We start from the raw sequence: 17894 nt of genomic DNA, 5'->3' as shown, positions 1-17894 counted from the left end.
CAAGTAGGATGGAGTCAAGAAGCAAGATTGTTTTTGCTTACTCAGGTGCGTCCTGGCCGCTCACCAACGTCGCGGCGCGGCAGACTATTCGGAGCCTCGAAAACGGCTTCCTCCGAACTTTTCTGTTACGTAATGATACATTGCCGAGACATGACGACATCTGGCATCACCCAGGACAACTCTTCAGGATGCTCGGATGCACGTCCATTTTTTGTTTGCTTGCTACATGGCATGGATGGCGTGGATGGCGACAGCGTCTTTGTAGATGTTGTGCAGAGGCAATGATATGGACTAGTGGTATTATTACATGTTCGTCATTAAACATAATGGCTAGACTACATATATTATCTATCATTATCGTTTCTTTCACTCCCCTCGATGGGACGAGCTCGTTACATGACCGCCACGTTCGCTCTCAGACCATCTCCCAGTCCTCAATGTCCATCGCGAGCGCGTGTAAGTCGATCAGGTGCGAGTTGAGGTCTAACCCGTTCTCTTGACACTGTAAGCTCAACATTGCGTTATAATCGTCGAACCCGAAATCGGGCTTGCTGCCAATCGACTCGAGCATCTGCTTCGGGCCGAGCTCGTACAGATCCCAGTACTCGATGCTCTTGAGCACGACGTCGGTTGTATTGATCCCGCGCAGCGTCTGCTGCAGCGACAGAATGTTGCGCCGGATCTTGCGCGCACCCGCCCCGTTGATGTGCTTCAGCTGGCGCGCAGATTGGATGAAGATGTTGTCGATCAGATTCCCAAGTCCCTTAAACATGAATCTGTGGTCCTGCAGCGAGAGCGTCTTGGACGCAATCGAGTCCATCTCCAGCAGCGTCGCGTTCAGATCCACAACATCCGGGTCCGGCTCGAGCGCCTCGCTCTCCAGTCGGTAGTCGTTCCTCCGCAGGGTTGCGCTCAGGTTGCAGAGCACGCGGCAGCGTACCTCAAGGTGCAGCGTGTTCAGCGTCATGGACACGAGCTGCTCGTAGAACTGCACAATCGACTCGAACCGCTGAGCCATCGCACGGGTGAGCGGTAGCTTGGGCGCGCCTTCTTGCGGCTGAAGCGAGGGCTTGTCGATGTCGTCGTCGTCCACGAGCTCCTGCAGATTGAGCAGCGAGTTCATGAACCACCTGACGCTCTGCGCCACGTGCGCCAATGCCTCGAGCTTGCGGCTGCTGTTGAGGAGCTGAGACTCTACTGGCGGTGTGTCTCCGCACAGCCTCATCTCGACGCGAGCTTCCTGCTGTTCTAACCGGTCCATCTCCCGTACGTCCTCCGGGGCGATGGTTCGGATCTGGTTTAACACGACGTCGAGGTCGCCGTTCAGCGCCCAGTCGGCCGGAAGGCCAATCTTTGGCGAGCCATCCTCTCGTCGGCTGATGGTCACGACCTCCTTGAAGTGCTGGTTGACCTGCTGGTAGTACTGGCCGATAACCCCTACGACCAAGCGGCTGTAGTTCTCGCGGTGGAAGGGCGACTCGTGAAGCATAGCGCAGAGGCTCTGGATGAGTGCAAGTACGCGCACAGTCGACTTCAGCGGCGGCTTCTCAAGACCGAAAATCGGGCGACGGTCGATCTGGTAAGCGTCGTAGCCCGTGACGGCGTGCTGGAACGACGCAGTGACCTTTTCGTCGAGCTGCGGGATGAACACATTCTCGACGAACTCCTCGAGCACAGTGCCGAATTGCGACATCTCGTCCTCGAAACCGGAGGGAACAATGTCGGTGGCGCGCTTGATAAACGAGATCGTCGGTTGGAACAGGACCGTGACGTTGAACGGGTTAGGCGGGATGAGCGTTCTGATCTTACCAGAAGTAGAATACCGCTCATCGGCACCGCTGACCGCACCGAGGACGTTCCCGGTGTCACCGGCCTGCAGGTTGACGAGGCCAGGCACAGACGCTCGTAAGGTCTGTTTGAGCGAGTCGTCGATCTCCTTGATCTCGCCATTGACGGCACGAGCGTCGCTGTCGCCAAATCGAAACAAGTCCTTTTGCTTATCCCGCACTAGTCGACCTTCGCGGAGGATTTCGTTGATGCTTGGAAGCGCACTGTTCTTAAGAGCCGAGCCTTGCGAATCATCTGAGAGATACGCTTGCAAGAGCGTGCGAACCTCTTGCTGGACAGGCCGCCAGATCTCCAGAACGGGGACATTGAGGTTGAGATCAGCCTTTGTCGTGTCCTTGAAGTCACGACGAGAGGCGATCCAGCGTGCGACTTCGTAAACCGCACGGTGACCCTCCATTACTGCCGCCAGCTTGGAGTAGAGAGTCCAGAAGAGGTCACGGAGAACGATCGCGTTCTCGGGCGGGCCGGTCGCGTCGAGCGAGACCACAACGCGGAGCGTGTCGTTGTCGAACAGGGGCATCGACCCCAGATCGTTCTTGTCGGCCAGCAGCATCGTCGTTGGGCGGAGCATGGTGGTGAGGTCAGAGGCGCGCTGCTCTATCCGCTCCTCAACCTCCTCCATGGTGCTGTCGACAATCTGGTGGATCTCCGACGGCACCCGCTGCACCATGATGTCCAAAGCTGATCCGAGACGACCAAGGGCGGCCAGCGCCTCCAGCAGCGTCTCCATGTAATTGAACGAGTCGGTCTCGCCGCCGCTGGTGTCGACCGTTCCGCCCACGGATGTGATAGATGTCATGGACGGAGCCCTCGACATGTTGAGGGACACGCGGTTCTGGGTGATGCCGTTGGCGGTGACCTCATCGAGGTTCGGGATATGGTTAGGCTTGACGGCAAGATGAGACAAGAACTGAGAGAAGCGGGAGTGGTCGGCGTCCGGAGCCGTCGGCTGGTCGTCATGCGCATCGATGACCGGAACTGTCGTTTGACCCGGCGAGTACGCCTTCCATCGCGACTCGCTGTTGAAAGACTTGAGGTACAGATGATTGTGGAGCTCCTCAATAAGAATGTCGGACAGCGTGTTATGCTGTGACTGGAAGTACTGCCTTAGGTCGGGCAAAGCTCCAATTTCCTGCAACGACTCGCGGTTGATGCCCTTCATACTCTTCACGAGGAGCAGAGCAGCCTGCAGGAACTTCTTCTCCGCAATCCACGTTTCGAGCTGCTCGGGTGCTTGCTTGAGTTCGTCACTTGCATGTCAGTATCTCGTCCAACCGACAAACTCACATCTGATCGACGACCTGGAGCATTTCGCGAACCATTCTCTCGCGCGCCCTGACGCTAGCGAGCTCGGCTTTGCTCTTTCCCGCTAGTCCCTCCTTGGCCTGCTTGAGAGCCTCACGCGAGCTCTTGACCTGATCTTGAGCACGGTCCAGAGTCGAAACAAAGTTCGCGTGTGTCGGGAGCGAGGCGGCGAAAGTCTGGAAATGCCCACGGACAGCCTTCTGGAGAGCGTTCGAAAGCCCATTGTGTACGTCTTGGAAGTGGTAGAGGTCGGGGTGTGGTCCCAGTGTCTGACTCGGCTGTTGCGAGAGTAGAGACAGCGCCAAGGTCGACGGAGAGAACTCGGCTCCCATAATGAACGGCCACTCTTTCCGGATGACCTTCATGACAGCTGTTCGTCAGTTAAGTGCAAGCCAAAGTGAACTCACAGTCGACCTCGGCGAACTTGCCGCCTCCCATGTAGAAGTCGTCCCAGCTCTCGTCCTTGGGACGTGAAACGGTCGTTCCTCGACGACGCGGCGGACGGCGCACGGGCGCCTTCTGGTCCGAGTCGTGGCTCTCCTTCCTGTTCGAGGCGAACGCGGCGACAGCCTTGCGCATCCGCTCCTCGGGCGTGAGGGCAGCGCTCGCCGGCGAAGGAGCATGCAGAGCCGCGTTAGGCGTCTGCAGCGTAGCCTTGCGCGCTTGTGTACGTTGAAGGCGATCCATGGCAAACGGGTCCTCGCCCTCAGCCATCGGCGTACCGACGACTGGGATCTCGGGACTGATGGGCGAGGGCATCTCCTGTGAGTCTGGTCGTCCAAGGTTGTTCGTGCGAATAGGTGCGAGGAGGTGGGGTCGGCTCGGGGGAGGCGCATTGCCCTCCATGCGACGTTGGGACCGCGCCGGTCGCGATGGCCCCGTCGAGGCATCCGAGGGCATCCGCGAGTGCCCCAAGCCTCCGTAGCCGTTTCCGTTGGCGCGCACCGACGGTGGTGACGCAGCTGGGGGAGGTATGTCGCCGTATCGACGAGCCGGGGAGCGCGCCGGAGGTAGGGACGCGTTCGATGGTGAAGGCGACGGCGAGCTTCGGGGGTCGCTTCCGCCTGCGCCGGACCAAGACTGCCCCGGCGGACGCAGACTGGGATAGGGCCCATCACTCATGCCGCCCATGAGGTTGAGACCGTCGTTGGCTTGTGGGCTGGAGATGTTGAAGCGCGAGCCCAGCGCATTGTTGCGCTGCATGGTGGCTGGCTGGCTCAGCGGAGTGGATCGTCGGCCGGCCGGAAGTGTGTTGTGAGTGCAAGTCGTGTGTGTCGTCGACGGGTGTTGAACGCATGCACATTGAGCCCAACCCAACGTCATGACTGGGCACTCGAGGCGCCTCCGCGCGCGCCAACACCTGGGCAACTTCAGGGTGCGGGGCCATGACACGCGATCTCGAGGCAGCCCCGCCACATCCTCCGCGGCCACCAGGGTGGAGGGCCGGTGATTCGGGATTATGCGCGCCTGGTTCAGTGAGCCGCTGGCGGAGACCTATCACCATCATGGCATTGCAGGCTGCTCTGCTCGCTGAGACCAGTCCTAGACCTGACCTCGACTCCGACACCACCACCGAGCCCGGCTAGTCAACATGTCGACCCACCGCGAGGCTGTCCGCAATGACCAGCCCTACTCCGACCCCAACCCCATGCCCAAGTCGGTCCCCCATGTCGACGAGCTAGGCACCACCTCCGCCCCCCTCAAGTCGGCCTCGTTCTTCATCGGCGACTACTGCAAGGAGTACAACGGCAAGTGTCAACGAAAGCCGCTGCGAAGGGACAGAGAGAAGGAAGGGAAGGGGACAGCGGAAAGGGACGGCACGACTGCAAAGGCTGCGTCTACGACTCAAACGCCAGTGGGCATCGACCGAATCTCCATCTGCGCCATGTTTGCTATTTCGGACGTCGGCGATCGGAGACGACGACGTTGACGCCCGAGTAGCGTGCATGAGCGGAGCTATGCCCGGACCTTAGTTGGTCTCAGCTGGGAGAGTGATGCCGCTGTGTGTCAGGGCAGCGTTGCTTGCACGTCGGCGCTCAGCGGAGTATTGGTGCTGGGTGTGCCTAGTGATCGACGCGGACCGGAATGTCTCGTTTCTCGGCTGCCAAACTCGGCGCGAAGCGGCTTCAACTCGAACGCTGTCGGTGCCGTCCGTTCCGCTTCTCCTTTCCCTCGTCTCTCTGTCGCCCAGCAGCCAGGCCGTTGGAATGTCGCTAACCCTACAGAGGACTTCATGCTCTGCAAGAACGAGAACCGCGACCCCGAGCACTGTCTCGCTGAGGGCCGCAAGGTCACGCGGTGCGCGCAGGCTGTCATCACGAAGCTGCGGGAGAACTGTCTCCAGGAGTTCGACAACCACTGGAAGTGCCTGGAGAACAACAACCAGGTGAGTTGCGGTTGTGAGGTGTTGGCAGGTGCTTTACCGTGGTCGCAAGATCTGGTCGGCTGGCGGCATCTTGATCCAGAAGCGGTCCTCCTGAAACGCTTATTTCGCTTTATTCTTGAGACAAGCTGACAGACAGTACCTCCACGCGTGCCGCAAGGACGAGAAGAAGTTCAACGACTGTGTCTTCGCCAAGCTCGGCTGGAAGAAGAACATTCCCGGATCACCGGAAGGCGAGCCGCAGGTGTTCGAGAAGAAGAACCCGATCTACACGCGAGTCCAGAAGTAAACACCCAACTTCCGAGACGCCACGAGTAGAGTAGAGAGCTTAATAACCAAACCGACGCCCAACCACCCGATCAGATCAGATCCCTTAGACTTGATCCCAGAGGTTAAACTGGTCAAACCAAAAATGCATTGCAGGATAGAACTACACGCTTAGCCTGGCTGACGTCCGTACTGACCTCATCACCCCTCCGCTCTATCTATGACGTTACAGCACCTAACATCTTACACCAGCTGATCATTATGATATAGATAACGAATACGACGGCGACTTTCGATACTCCACCCCTCCGCTAACTTACACCATCATGCCGTCCAGCTTCATGTTCGCGATGTGGTAGTTCTCACCCAGCAGACTCTTGCACGCGACGATGATGGCGTCCAGACGCGACATGAGCGCGTACGCCGTCGACACGCCGAGCGCGTAGCGCATGTACTCCTCGGATTCGAGGACTTCGATAGTGACGACGCTTGGAATGTCGTCATCGTCAAACGCAGCCTTCGCGGGGTCTACGAGCGGCACGTCGAGTCCCTTGTACTTGTTCAAGTGCTAAATCCGTCAGCCTGGATTGCCCAAATCCCTCCATAACCCGGGGCAAACTCACATATTTCGCGACCAGGGGTCCAGGCGTGATTTGTGGCAGCGGACTGCCGACACGTAAAGCGGTTGAGCTCATGCTGATGATGGCAAGCACGTCGCCGAGGAAGAGCGGGTCGTTCATGCGCGTGCGCATCAGGAAGGCCTTGCGCCACTTCCAGTCCATCTGCGGCAGAAGGTGGTTCAGCTGCGACAGCAGGGACATGGTCTCAATCAGCGTGTTCATGAGACCGCGGTAGCGCTCCTCGGGCCATTCTCCGCGGATGGAGAACTCCTTCTTTGCATTGTTGTGGCGGATACCCAGGGAGCCGATCTTGGTGCGCGTCTTGACGAGCTCCTTGCGGATGGCTGGGTTCCAGGCAGGATCGATCTGCTCGTGCGGGTCATTTGCTGCCGACAAGATGGTGCAGAGGATGCGTCCGGCCTTGTTGATCGTTCCGGCGTACGAGTATCGGATAGCGTGTCGTGCACTGTACGTCGGAGGGAAGTACGTGAAGACCCAAGCACACGTGATGCCGATGACTACGCAAACGAAGCGACGCCATCCAACGTCCCAGCCCCATGTGGCGTTTGTCGTCTGCACAATGTTGCCGTTCATGTACGACTAACTATCAGCTGAGAACATACACGGGTGAAGCACTCACATAACCGACGACGAGCATCAGACTCGCGTTTGTCATGACTCGGGTCAGCATCGGCCCAGGGTTATAGTTGCGGTAGAAGCCGTTCAGGACCATGAAGACGAAGAAGCAGATGGTCGCCAGTCCGTACGGGTTACCCTTGCCGCTACCACTACCAATGTACCAGACGGCTGTGCCGATACAGCAACCCCAGAAAGTCGCCTGCAGACGGCCAAACCATGCCGAGAAAGTGTCACCAGCATAGACGGCCAGAGTTAGTTGCGCCACTGTAATTGTCAGCATTCCGTCCTACTGAGCCAGTCCGTAGACATATCCGTTACCCACTGATAGTGCACTGCGATTGTCAGCGTTGCCTATCTTCCAATAACTCACCCAGATGCCACGGTTTGCGTAGTAGAAACCAGCGCTGCTTGAGAAGAAGGCAGGTAGCGACGTCAAGCAGCCGAGCATGCCGGCCTTAACAGCATACATGCCACTCTTCGAGAAGATGAGGTCGGGAATCTTCGTGATCTTGCTCAAGATGACGAGGAAGACGTTCGTGTAGGGGGAGTAATCGGGATCTCTGCGCCCCGCCGCGCCAAGTTCGTGGTGGTCGAGTTCGTGCTCGTACATCTCGCGCTCCTCGTCTTCGAGCTCTTGGTCGTCGTCTTCTCCGTTGTCACCCGCGGCATGGTCGACTTCCGACTTGACCGATTCGCGGAACTGCTTGAACAGCGCCAACAGACGAGGGAGCCACAGCTTTTTCTTCGGCCGTTGGGCGTCCTTCTCCAACGCTTTCTCGATGAAGGCGAGCACGGCCTCCGAGAACTCAATCAGATGATACTGCGCAACGAAGCAGTAGTACAGACCCTTGTGTTGGATGGGAGTGAGGCGTTGCCACGTCGGGTGTAAGGGGTCGAACATGTCGCGATACGGGTCGATCACGCGAACACGATGCTCCTTGAACTCGGTAAGGATAATCTTCATAGTCGCAAGGCTCTTTGCCAGAGACTTGTCCTCTGTCCAACGCTTCTTGTCCTTGGCTTGCGACCAGGCCACAGCGCCGTTCAGGCACTTCTTCAGAGACTTTACCAACGGCAACGCACCGGCGGCGAGCAGCTCGAGCTGTCGCACTAGGGGTTGCAGGTCAGAGTCATCGGCCAGCTCCATGTCCATGTACCGTTGACTTTCGTAGACTCCGACGGGCTGCTGAGATTTGCGTAGCCGATCGAGCAGCGAGATGTGACTTCCCTTGCCGGTCAGATCCCTAAGAGCTTGGAGAGCAGTCGTGCTGCCCTTCAGCGAGTGAAGATCCGACGTACTCTGTCGACTAGAGTGCAGGTTCTTGTCGTTTTGTCGGAAGAGATGCAGTTTGTGAGCCAGCGTTTTAGCGTGGTCCCGCATGTCATCCGTTGAGGCTCGGTGTGGTGTTACGTGACCACTGCGCGGGGTTGCGGGAGTGCTGTCGACGAGGGCATGCTCCCGTACATCGCGTGCAGACGGATTCCGTGAATCTTTCAGGTCTCGATAAGAGTGGCTCCGCGCGTCTCGAAGCTCCTTGGCGCCGGCAGAGTGGACTTCACGGATCTCCTTCGATGATGAGTTGCGACGGATATCGCGAGCAGATGCGGGTCTGGAGATACCTCTGGATGGCGGTCTGGATCCAACATGACTTGTCGCCCGCGATAAAGGACGAGAATACGGCTGAGCCGAGTTGGCACGAGACAAACCAAGCGTTGAGTGGGCGTTGAACGCTCCCGAGTCGAGATGCGTGCGGCGGATCTTGTTCACGATCTGGTTGAAGAAGAACGACAGGCCACTCGCTCGAATCTGCATCGATGTCAAGAGATAGAACAGGTCCTTCAGATCATGACCGGAGAGTCGGGTGTAACTAATGTCGACATCGAGGTAACGCTCCTGGGCCTGGAGAGGCTGCATCCCCGCCAGTGAGCCCAGCAAAGTTGTTCTGATGCTGGCAGACCAGTCACCCCAGGCATGAATCTTGTGCTCCTCATCTGTGCTCCGGTCGCTGTCGAAGGATGTCCTGTCATCATTCGGAGGGAACGGCTCTCGCGGTGAGTGATGGTTGGGTCCGTCACCACCATCGACAAGAGACGCCGCTTGGGTGAAGTGCTCCTCCAGCTCAGCCATACCCTGCGCGAGGGGCTTAAGCACACCAACGAACTTCCTGCGGAACTGATGAGTCACTGATTGCGGGAAGACGAAGATCGAACAAACGAATCCGATACCGGCTTGAATCGCGATGGGCTTGAAGACTGTCCACCCCATCTGGTAGAATGGGCCCGGATACAGCGGCACAATTGTCAGTGACTGATGTCAGTTGATGCACGCCAGCTGGTGCGCCCTCTTATACACTCACCACGTCGATCATGATGCAAGTTAAAACCAGAGGGAATGTCGCAGGACTGGGCGCTGTCCGTAGCTTCCACCACAGCTTAACGTCAGCCTAGAACAGTCACATCGGTGACTCACCGCAATACCCGTTCCAACCGAGAGCCACACCGCACAGACAATGCAAGGGCGTGCTTGGATGAAGGTTCCATTGAAGATCTGGAGTGAGCTTGGATCGCGTATGCCACTTCCCGATCGCACTCACAGCCTTTGTCATTGATCCTCCGGCAGCCGCAAGACCAGCCTGCACTTTCGCCGGATCCATTTCGACCCGCACTGCGTTGGCGACAAAGGTTCCCAGAGCGACCTTAAATTTAGCATTGCAAGACACAGACAGGAGCTTACCCATGCCCAGCCAACGGATACGTAGAAAAACAGGTTGAGGACGATCTCCAGGTACTGCACAATCGGCGGCCATGGGGGCACCATGCACGCAACGATGAGAACCAGGACTGTCCGTTAGCTCCGCGCGCTGAGCGAAATGTGAACGTACAGGCCGCCATGCCAATAGCCTGCCCCGAGGGCTTGATGAGGATGAGAATGAACCCCAACCATGTCTGTGCCGTCAGTAAATGCCCGCCCTTGATCACGTACGCTGAGACCGACTCTGAAGACAGGCTCCATGTCGTTCCAGTTGAGCCTGGGTTTGATCCAACCAAACTCCGGCTTCCCGAGGAAGATCCAGATGATGTGCAAGAGCTTGTCAATCGGCTCCTTCAGTGGAGACTGAGACCATTTGGAGCCCTTCTTCTTCTTCTTCCCTGCCGCGTCCTCCTCTTTGCCCTCGTCGTCCTCGCCCTCGGCCGACTCCACATCGAAGGCGATATGACGCTCAGCGCCGTTAGCAGGGGCTGCTCGTCGTCGAGCACCCTTCTCCCCCCATGCGGCGCCGCCGAGAATGCCGTCGGAGCCTTTCGCGTTGCTGTCATCGGAATTGTTCGACCCGGCGTCGGTCTTGGTCGTGCCGTTCAACCTCGACTTGATGGCTCCGATCTTTGTGTCGTCGCTGCCCTCAGACTTCTCGTCAAAGGTAGGGTCATGGAAGTCATCCACCTGACCTTTCGGCTTAATCAGTGCGTCCGCGAGAGGTGTATCGCCCTGGTTCTGGCTCGTCGTTGTCGCGGTCGATGGTGAACGCATGCGGCGACCCCGTCCCGCTTTGGCCTTGATGGGCTTGAGCTCGATGATATCGTCGTCCTTGTGCTCGCGGTCGCTGTCTGCCGGATCGGGCTCGTAGGTGGAACCTTTGCGTAGTGGGCGTACAGGTTTTGGCTTGATGATCGGGACGCCAGTGTCCGATACGGCCAGCATCGCGTCTCCGGATGGAATGTGAGGTTCTGGTGCCGCACCCTGCTGGGTGCTTAGTTGTCGTGTCGGAGGAGGCGGTGGTGAAGAAGACGTGCCGATAACCGGGGAGGGTACTTTCCTTGGCGCTTGATCGGGCGAGGGAAGGTCAGAACTGGAAAGCTGAACTGGTTGCGCTGTAGGAGTGAACGGCTCGTCGACGCTATACCGGAGCGAGCTGCGGGATCGTGAGTGTCTAGACGCCGATCTCGATCGCGGGGGACTGGAACCGACCGCAAAGCGTGTTCTTGATCGCGATCTGGATCGGTCGCGCTCTGGGTTGTCGATACTTGAGACCAAGATTGCTGGTGTCGATGGCCCAGGTGACTGTGTACTCGACGTCATTGGTGATCCCACAGGCGGATCGCTGTCGCCTGCGGGTGGAGGAGTGGGCGAGGAGGGAGTCGTCATTGTCGCTCGACGGGAGAGGTAGGCAGAGTCTCCGGTCGCTCAAGCTGTCGACAGTAACGATCCGCAGGAGTAGATAATGTGGTGCGAGGTCGTGAGGATGTGAGAGTGATAACGAGAAAAGGGAGCCTGGCCACCTGACCACATGGGTGGGGTACAAACAGCCTGCGGAGTACGCCGACCCGAGTCGGAGCCAGGCACCGATGGTTTGGTCTCGGCATCTTACTGGAATGAACCTTAATCCTGCACATCCGCGACACTCCTGGGGGCGTCTGTTTATGCATCTGATGTCTTGTAGAAACATGGTGAGAATCTATGCATAACCCACAATGACGAGGCAGTACAACCAGAGTGAGAGCGGTGGGCAAATAGCGCACTGCTGTTCTAAAAAAAGTCTATGGGAGTCAGATTACGCCACCTCGCCATCCTCGGGCCATTCGACTGGTGGCAACGGTGTTGTCCAATCGACGGCATCCTTTTTATCCAGCGGCACCCATTGGAAGCCGGTCGACAAGAATGCACGCGCGAACCCGGGAAGGTTCGTTTCGGGGAGCTCAGACAGCATGAAGACCTCAAAGTGCGGCACAAGACGACGGAGGACGCTGTCCACTGGAGGAGGGGCGGCCATGCCACGGTTCTTCCGCTTTTTCTTAGGCTTCACAAACTCCTCCGCTGGCTCTTCATCGTCTTCCTTGGCGGTGACCCGCACGAACCCTGGAACGTAATCGCCAAGGTCATTGCCTAAGAGCAGACAGCGCGGGTTCTCGGCCAGCCGCGGAGAGAAGTTTGTCTGCAGGAACGACTCATAAAGCGGCTTCGAGCAGTGCGGCATGTACACCAGGTGCGGCTTGTCGCTAAGAGGATGCGCACCTCGCTGCGTCGGGTTAGCCAGGAAGTCAGCCAGACACCCACCAAGTTCTCCTCCATCACTTCGCATCCAAGGGCCTTGAGAAGCTGAACATCGCCGTCCTCAAATACAGGGTCAAAGGCCCTGATCGCCGAAGCTTCGGCGCCAAGACCTGCGGCCAATTCCAGGATGAACGCCAGCTGAATCTTGGCTGTGCGGTCTCCAAACGGCTTTCCGAGACCGAGACACAGAACTACCATTTCCGCAACATCGCCGAAGACATCTCGGACTCTTCCGACCATGCCGGTCCAGTCTTCCGCCCACTTGTCGGTCATCTTCGACCTCAGAGAGTTGACCTCCTCGGCGACCTTCTCGATGTCCTGCTGCGTGACAGCCTTCTCCTCGACCTTCTTGCCCTTCCCCTTGCCCTTGTCACCTTTGCGCTTGGGCTGCACAAAGCTGGCAACCTCCTTCTCTTTCTTGCTCAGCGGAGGCGGAGGCGGTGCACCGCCGCCGGCCTTTTTCGCGGCTTTCCGAGCCTCCTTTGCGGCGGCTTTCCGCTCCTCCTCCTCGGCCTTCTTGCGCGCCTCACGAGCTCGCCGCTTATCCCTCTTGGACATCTCAGGTGCCTTAGTAGCCTTAGATTCAGCCTCAGAAGGGCCGTCTTCCTCGTCAGAAATAATCTCGTACTTCTCCTCCGGCTCCGGAGTCGGCACAGACTCGGCGGTCACAACGGCTGGCTTAGCGTCGGCTGCAGTCGACTTCTTCGTCTCCTCCTGGATCATTTGGCTGATGCGGTTAGCTCTGACCACAGTTTAGACCTACGCAAGGGACTCGTCCTCAGCTTCCTTCATTTCCAACTTCTCCAGCTCTGCCGCGAGGTCGTCCTCATCAAGATTATCGATGTCATCGAGGTCCTGGTCTTCGTCCTCCACCGGCGATCCTTCTGCAGGCGTGACAAAGTCATCCTCGCTGAAACCTCCAGCCTCGGCCCTCATTTCCTTGGCGAGCTTGTACACAGCCTGTTTGTGCTTCTTGCTGCGTTCGTGGTTGCCCCAGCTAGCCTCGCTCTGGAAGGTCTTGTTGCAGGCAACGCACTCAAAGATCTCTCCACCCGCGCCGTCGTCCATCCTGAGACCAGTTCCGTCGCCCTCCTCAGCGTACTCATCGATCTCCTCCTCGGAGAGGGGCTCCTCCTTGATCTTCTGCCAGTCCTGCTCTTCAAACTGAGCGGCTTGGCGCATGCGCTCCGCCTCGCGGAGACGAGCGGCTTCAGGGTCGATCTGGCGGGCGCCTCGCGGCGTTGAAGTGCCCGACGCTCCAGCCGATGCAACCTTCTTCTCCTTGCGTCGCTTCGCCTGCTGGGTCAAGTACTCCTTGTATCGGGGGTCGCGGTTCTGGATGAACGTAACCAGGGTCTGCTGTCAGTGGGATGTCGGCGGTAAACAACTCACCCTGACGGTATCGATATACTCTCTCCTGTGCTCTTCACGCATCTTCTTGTTCTCCTTTTCCATCAGACGACGAACATTCCTGTCCTCCCCTCGGCGAAGATCCCACTTCTCGATCCAGTCGAACTTCTTCTCGGTCGTGAACTCGCCCCAAGCCGTGTAGAAGTCGCGAGCCCAGTTCGTCTTCGCACGCTCCGCCTTGGTCATGCCTGGAGGGGGAGCGTAGGGAGTAGTGGAGTCGCCGAAGGTCGGATAGTGCACGGGCGCGTGGCCTTCAGGGGTGTGCAGAACTTCGTCGTTGGCGAGAACGTTGAACAGCGTGCGGTACACAGAGTAGAAGCCCTTAAGGTTAGCTACAACACAGCATAAGGACCTACCTCAGTCGTGTCGTCCATCTTGCGGGCCAGCTTGGGGTTGAAGAATCGCATCAGCTGGTCAAGCTTGACGCCAGGGTCACCCGTCCTCCGCCTGTTGAATTTGGAGCGGGGGTCGTTGACTCCTGCGTCACCAGCGCGGACATGGTCGTACAAGTCATCGTCGTTGACCTCGATATGATCATTGCGGTGCTTGTCGTAGAACGCGCGTTCCTGACATCAGTCGTCGCCAGAGCTGACTACTCACGTTAGGGTCGCTCAGGATCTGCTTGTCAGCTGCTGCCGCAACATTGCGCTCACCTCATAAGCCTGCTGAAGATCGGCGAAGAGCTTTGTGGCCTCCTCTACTCGATCGGGGTTCTTGTCGGGGTGGTTTATGAGCTGTAGTGTGAGTGATCCAGCTCTCAATAGCTGCTGAGACCCACTGCAAGTCGCCTGTATGATTTCTGTCGTCAGTCTGAGACCGTGCAAGGATAGCTGAACGCACTTTGATCTCCTCGGGAGTGGCCTCGATGTCCACCTGGAGGAGCTCGTAGTAGTCGAGGGGACCCTCTTCCTGGTCCTTCCCCTTGCTCTTCGACTGCTCTGCGCCCATTCTCGGTGCGTGGTCAAAGTTTGTGAGAGGTCAAAGTTCAACTCGGGATCTCGGATCCGCCCGAATCTTGAATCTTTGTCTGGACATGTCATGGTGGAGGTCGATTGCGCACGTGACCAACACACTACACATCAGGGTCGCCACCGGACGACGCGCCTGTCTGCACCGCGCTAGGCGTAGGGTCCAGGGGTTGTCAACAATGGGCCTCCACCGGCGGCAAGGTGGTGGTCCGTTCACTCTTCCAACGCTAACTTTGGCAGCAACTGCAAACGGGACACGCCAACGCCGAGGTCGCCATCACTCCCGACCGGCTCACACAAGTTTCGCGACCATGTCTTCCTTCTCCTCCAACTTCCCCTCCAACAGTACCCGGACGCCAGCGTCCCGCCGACGACCGCTCAGCATGTACGGCTCAGACATGTCGTCCGGAAACGTCATGACAACGTCGGCGTACGATTCGCTCGATGACTGGGGTGGTGCTAGTGTCGTGGGTTATCTACGTAGCATCTCTAGCTGACACACAGACCTCGTCCACTCCCCCGTCCCAGTTGCAGCGCGGACTCTCGTCCCAGAATCTGGAGATAATCCGCGTGAGTTGTCCAGGCACGAGCACCGTGAACTGATAAACCTTAACAGCTCAATAGCGAAGTCGCACTCCTCAAAGAACAGCTAGCTGGCCGACCGACACAGGATGATCTCGATGAGCTGAAGAATGAGTGGCAGACGACCGAGCAGTTGTTCGCAGAGTCTCAAAAGTGAGCGATTTTCATGATGGCATTGAGCTGACGGTAGGGACAACGAGAGCAAGCACCGGACGATTGAGCTCCAGCGTCAATACATGAAGGTAAGCTGTTAATATGTGTGGAAGCTGAAGAAATAGGCGCTTGAGGCCAAGCTGGAAGAGGTCCTAGGCCCCAACTGGAAGGTGAATCGGATCCTCCTCTCGCAAAGCTGACGTCAGGAATGCTGCGACCTGCCATCCCTCAACCCACAGCCATTCCCGGGATCGATGAACATGCCCCTACCAGGCATGCGAAACTCGGGTGCGCAAAAGCGCGTTCTCCACTCTCGCAACATGTCTATGGATCGGGGATCGACGCCAAGCGCAATGAAGGCGTCGACGAGCATGTCGTCTTCGACTTCTGTCACGCCGCTGTCGCGGTCCCGCATCGACAGCCGACCCAGCCACAGCTTGCGTGACTACGACACGTCCACATCGTCTAACGACCGGCTGGATGTGGATGTACTCCTTGGGTCCCAGCTGCAGCCCGCCAACCGTGCGCCGCCGCGACAAGCTTCGCCGAGATCTCCGACACCTGCATCCCGGGATAGAGTGTTGGAACAGGTCGAGACTCTGACAGGCATGATCAAGTCGATGCCGAGTAATCTTGTCGAGACAGTCTTGGAACAGCTGGAGTTAAACGAGGCCATGAGGAAGCAGAGCGAGTCGCGAAAAGAGGCTGCCACTAAGAAGGAGAAGGAGGAGGAGCTGAAGCTGGCGGAGTCAAAGCTGGAGAGGAGAAACCAGATCCTCTTGGAGATGCTTGATGCCGCTGAGAGAAGAGCGGAGGCGAGGGAGCTGAGGCTGCAGACCATGCTCGCAGAGGTGCGTAACCGTACCAGTAGCTGAACTAATGTCCAGGCGAAAACAGCCAGTGGGCAGATGGACTGGTGAACACACCCTCGATACCGGCAGCTCGTCGAGACATATTTTTGACCATTCCGTGTAACCTATGATCCCTGACGCTTCGACTATACGTGCGTACTGCTACTGCTACTTCAAAGCTGACCGCAGGCCTTGCATGACTACGGGCTGCAGCCTATAATACTACAATCGAAGTAACTTCTCTCCAGAGCCGATGCGCCGAATGCGCTAGTCCCAATAACGAGATGAGGAACGTAAAGGGTCTGGCTTCCTCATCCGAGGTGGCGACTCTCCCGTCACGACCTGTAACCTAGAACTCATGTGATCATATGCATAACAGCGTGGATAAAATACAACGGCACTCTCAGGCCTCCTGGTAAAGCAGAATGGGTTCTCCAACCTGGTCAATCTCCGGAATTACACACTGTGGTCAGTTAATATCCAACTGCATGGTAACTCGTACCTTCAAATCGAAAGCCTTGGCCAGCACGATCTTGAAGATCTTCTGAACGTTGATCGAATGGGAAGTTGAGCAGAAGATCTGGAGTTAGCTAATGAGAGATTCGGAGAGCTTACCAGAGGAGCGTGCATAGCCTTGGCGAACCGCTTGGCCTGCTTCGTGATTTCTTCTTGCTCTTCACGGGGATATGAGGCGAAAATGTCGTACTTTGTTCCGATAAGGACCGGGATTGCAGTCTGTTCGATCAGCTCTACTCGCCCCTAAGCTGTCCAGAGTTGTGATGGAGACTCACCTTATTGAATCCTCTAGCCTGTCTATACCACTCCTTCACCGAGTTCAAAGTACTCTTTCTCGTTAAGTCGAACATGAATAAGATGGCCACGGCGTCGTTGCTGACCAGCGGGAGCATGGACACGAATTCGCGCTGGCCGCCCAGGTCCCAAATCTTTGGTTGTCAGCCAACATTCCAGGCCTCGTTTGGGTACGTGCCGTACGGCCGTGTGGCCGTGTGGTTTCAGGCAGATGCACTCAACACAATGACGCTCGATCCTTGTTCACAAGCACAGACGCCCCGCGACGACTCACCGAAAATGTGATCTCTGTATTCCTAATCGTAATCGCCTTCTCCATGAAGTTCACGCCGAGGGTCTGAATATAGTCCTCACTGAATTGTCAGTCGCGAGGGACGGGACGGGGTCGTACGTCGCTGTCTCGTTCGATCATCGACAGCTACTCACTCGAAGCTCCCCTCAACGTATTTCACCATCAGAGACGTCTTGCCGATCTGCGCGTCTCCAACCATTCCAACCTTCAGGACAATCCTGCGAGTCAGTACGTCGTCATCTCGCACGGTGCGATAGAGGAGGGCAAGTGATTGGTGCGTGGGAGAGCCAGGCGGGATTCAGCGGAAGCTGGCACCGTTGCAAGGACAAGCGGCAGCTCTCTTCCAAACTATCCAAACTACCACTGGGAACGCTCCAAAGCTGCCCCAGAGCATGTCCAACGTGCTTGGTGTTACTGCTTACACTCTCTGCTCCACTTCGTCACGCCCTCAATTGACCACGGGTGACTGTCTCGCGGGAGGTTGTTGTTGCCGCCGGTGATAGGTACTCACGCATTGCGATCCCCTCCCTCACTTCCGCTAACTCGACCACTTCCTGATCCGGACGAGGCATATCCTCCTTGCTCCGCCATGGTTGGTCGAATATCGCGTTCGGTGAGACGGTGTGCAATGAGGGTCTGTATGTTGATCGAACCGCGACAACAAGTCACTGTCAAGCAACAACCAGGAACCCAGGGACCAGCGCGCATCTTAACCT

General features: G+C 57.5%; 7 protein-coding genes across 7 annotated transcripts; 2 read left to right on the top strand and 5 right to left on the bottom strand.

The window, feature by feature from the left end:
• Positions 1-415: 415 nt before the first annotated feature.
• On the bottom strand, positions 416-4356 carry A1Q1_04279 (uncharacterized protein; the record flags this gene model as incomplete). Its single annotated transcript, XM_014322656.1, has 3 exons — positions 416-3098; positions 3136-3523; positions 3561-4356. The coding sequence occupies 3 exons, from the start codon at positions 4354-4356 to the stop codon at positions 416-418; spliced, it is 3867 nt and encodes a 1288-aa protein (XP_014178131.1).
• Positions 4357-4744: 388 nt separating this feature from the next.
• Positions 4745-5825, top strand: A1Q1_04278 (uncharacterized protein; the record flags this gene model as incomplete). The annotated part of the gene is made up of 3 exons (XM_014322655.1): positions 4745-5040; positions 5095-5539; positions 5676-5825. 3 exons carry the CDS (start codon positions 4745-4747, stop codon positions 5823-5825), a joined length of 891 nt encoding a protein of 296 aa, XP_014178130.1.
• Positions 5826-6119: 294 nt separating this feature from the next.
• Positions 6120-11206, bottom strand: A1Q1_04277 (uncharacterized protein; the record flags this gene model as incomplete). Its single annotated transcript, XM_014322654.1, has 9 exons — positions 6120-6371; positions 6427-6996; positions 7064-7326; positions 7385-7394; positions 7433-9328; positions 9420-9482; positions 9533-9610; positions 9657-9903; positions 9945-11206. 9 exons carry the CDS (start codon positions 11204-11206, stop codon positions 6120-6122), a joined length of 4641 nt encoding a protein of 1546 aa, XP_014178129.1.
• A 406-nt stretch (positions 11207-11612) lies between these two features.
• A1Q1_04276 (endocytosis-related protein) lies at positions 11613-12835 on the bottom strand (the record flags this gene model as incomplete). The annotated part of the gene is made up of 2 exons (XM_014322653.1): positions 11613-12077; positions 12116-12835. The coding sequence occupies 2 exons, from the start codon at positions 12833-12835 to the stop codon at positions 11613-11615; spliced, it is 1185 nt and encodes a 394-aa protein (XP_014178128.1).
• Positions 12836-12871: 36 nt separating this feature from the next.
• On the bottom strand, positions 12872-14470 carry A1Q1_04275 (uncharacterized protein; the record flags this gene model as incomplete). The annotated part of the gene is made up of 5 exons (XM_014322652.1): positions 12872-13447; positions 13505-13854; positions 13959-14088; positions 14176-14310; positions 14363-14470. 5 exons carry the CDS (start codon positions 14468-14470, stop codon positions 12872-12874), a joined length of 1299 nt encoding a protein of 432 aa, XP_014178127.1.
• Positions 14471-14801: 331 nt separating this feature from the next.
• Positions 14802-16200, top strand: A1Q1_04274 (uncharacterized protein; the record flags this gene model as incomplete). The annotated part of the gene is made up of 6 exons (XM_014322651.1): positions 14802-14957; positions 14995-15060; positions 15107-15225; positions 15382-15513; positions 15575-16076; positions 16123-16200. 6 exons carry the CDS (start codon positions 14802-14804, stop codon positions 16198-16200), a joined length of 1053 nt encoding a protein of 350 aa, XP_014178126.1.
• A 345-nt stretch (positions 16201-16545) lies between these two features.
• On the bottom strand, positions 16546-17769 carry A1Q1_04273 (small monomeric GTPase; the record flags this gene model as incomplete). The annotated part of the gene is made up of 6 exons (XM_014322650.1): positions 16546-16620; positions 16692-16811; positions 16868-17020; positions 17161-17239; positions 17313-17396; positions 17690-17769. 6 exons carry the CDS (start codon positions 17767-17769, stop codon positions 16546-16548), a joined length of 591 nt encoding a protein of 196 aa, XP_014178125.1.
• Between the last annotated feature and the right edge of the window lie 125 nt (positions 17770-17894).

Source organism: Trichosporon asahii (assembly GCF_000293215.1).
Source record: "Trichosporon asahii var. asahii CBS 2479 unplaced genomic scaffold scaffold00070, whole genome shotgun sequence".
Classification (NCBI taxonomy): Eukaryota; Fungi; Basidiomycota; class Tremellomycetes; order Trichosporonales; family Trichosporonaceae; genus Trichosporon; species Trichosporon asahii.
The sequence above is the reverse complement of the archived record's forward strand: the minus strand, read 5'-3'. Positions and strand labels throughout refer to the sequence as shown.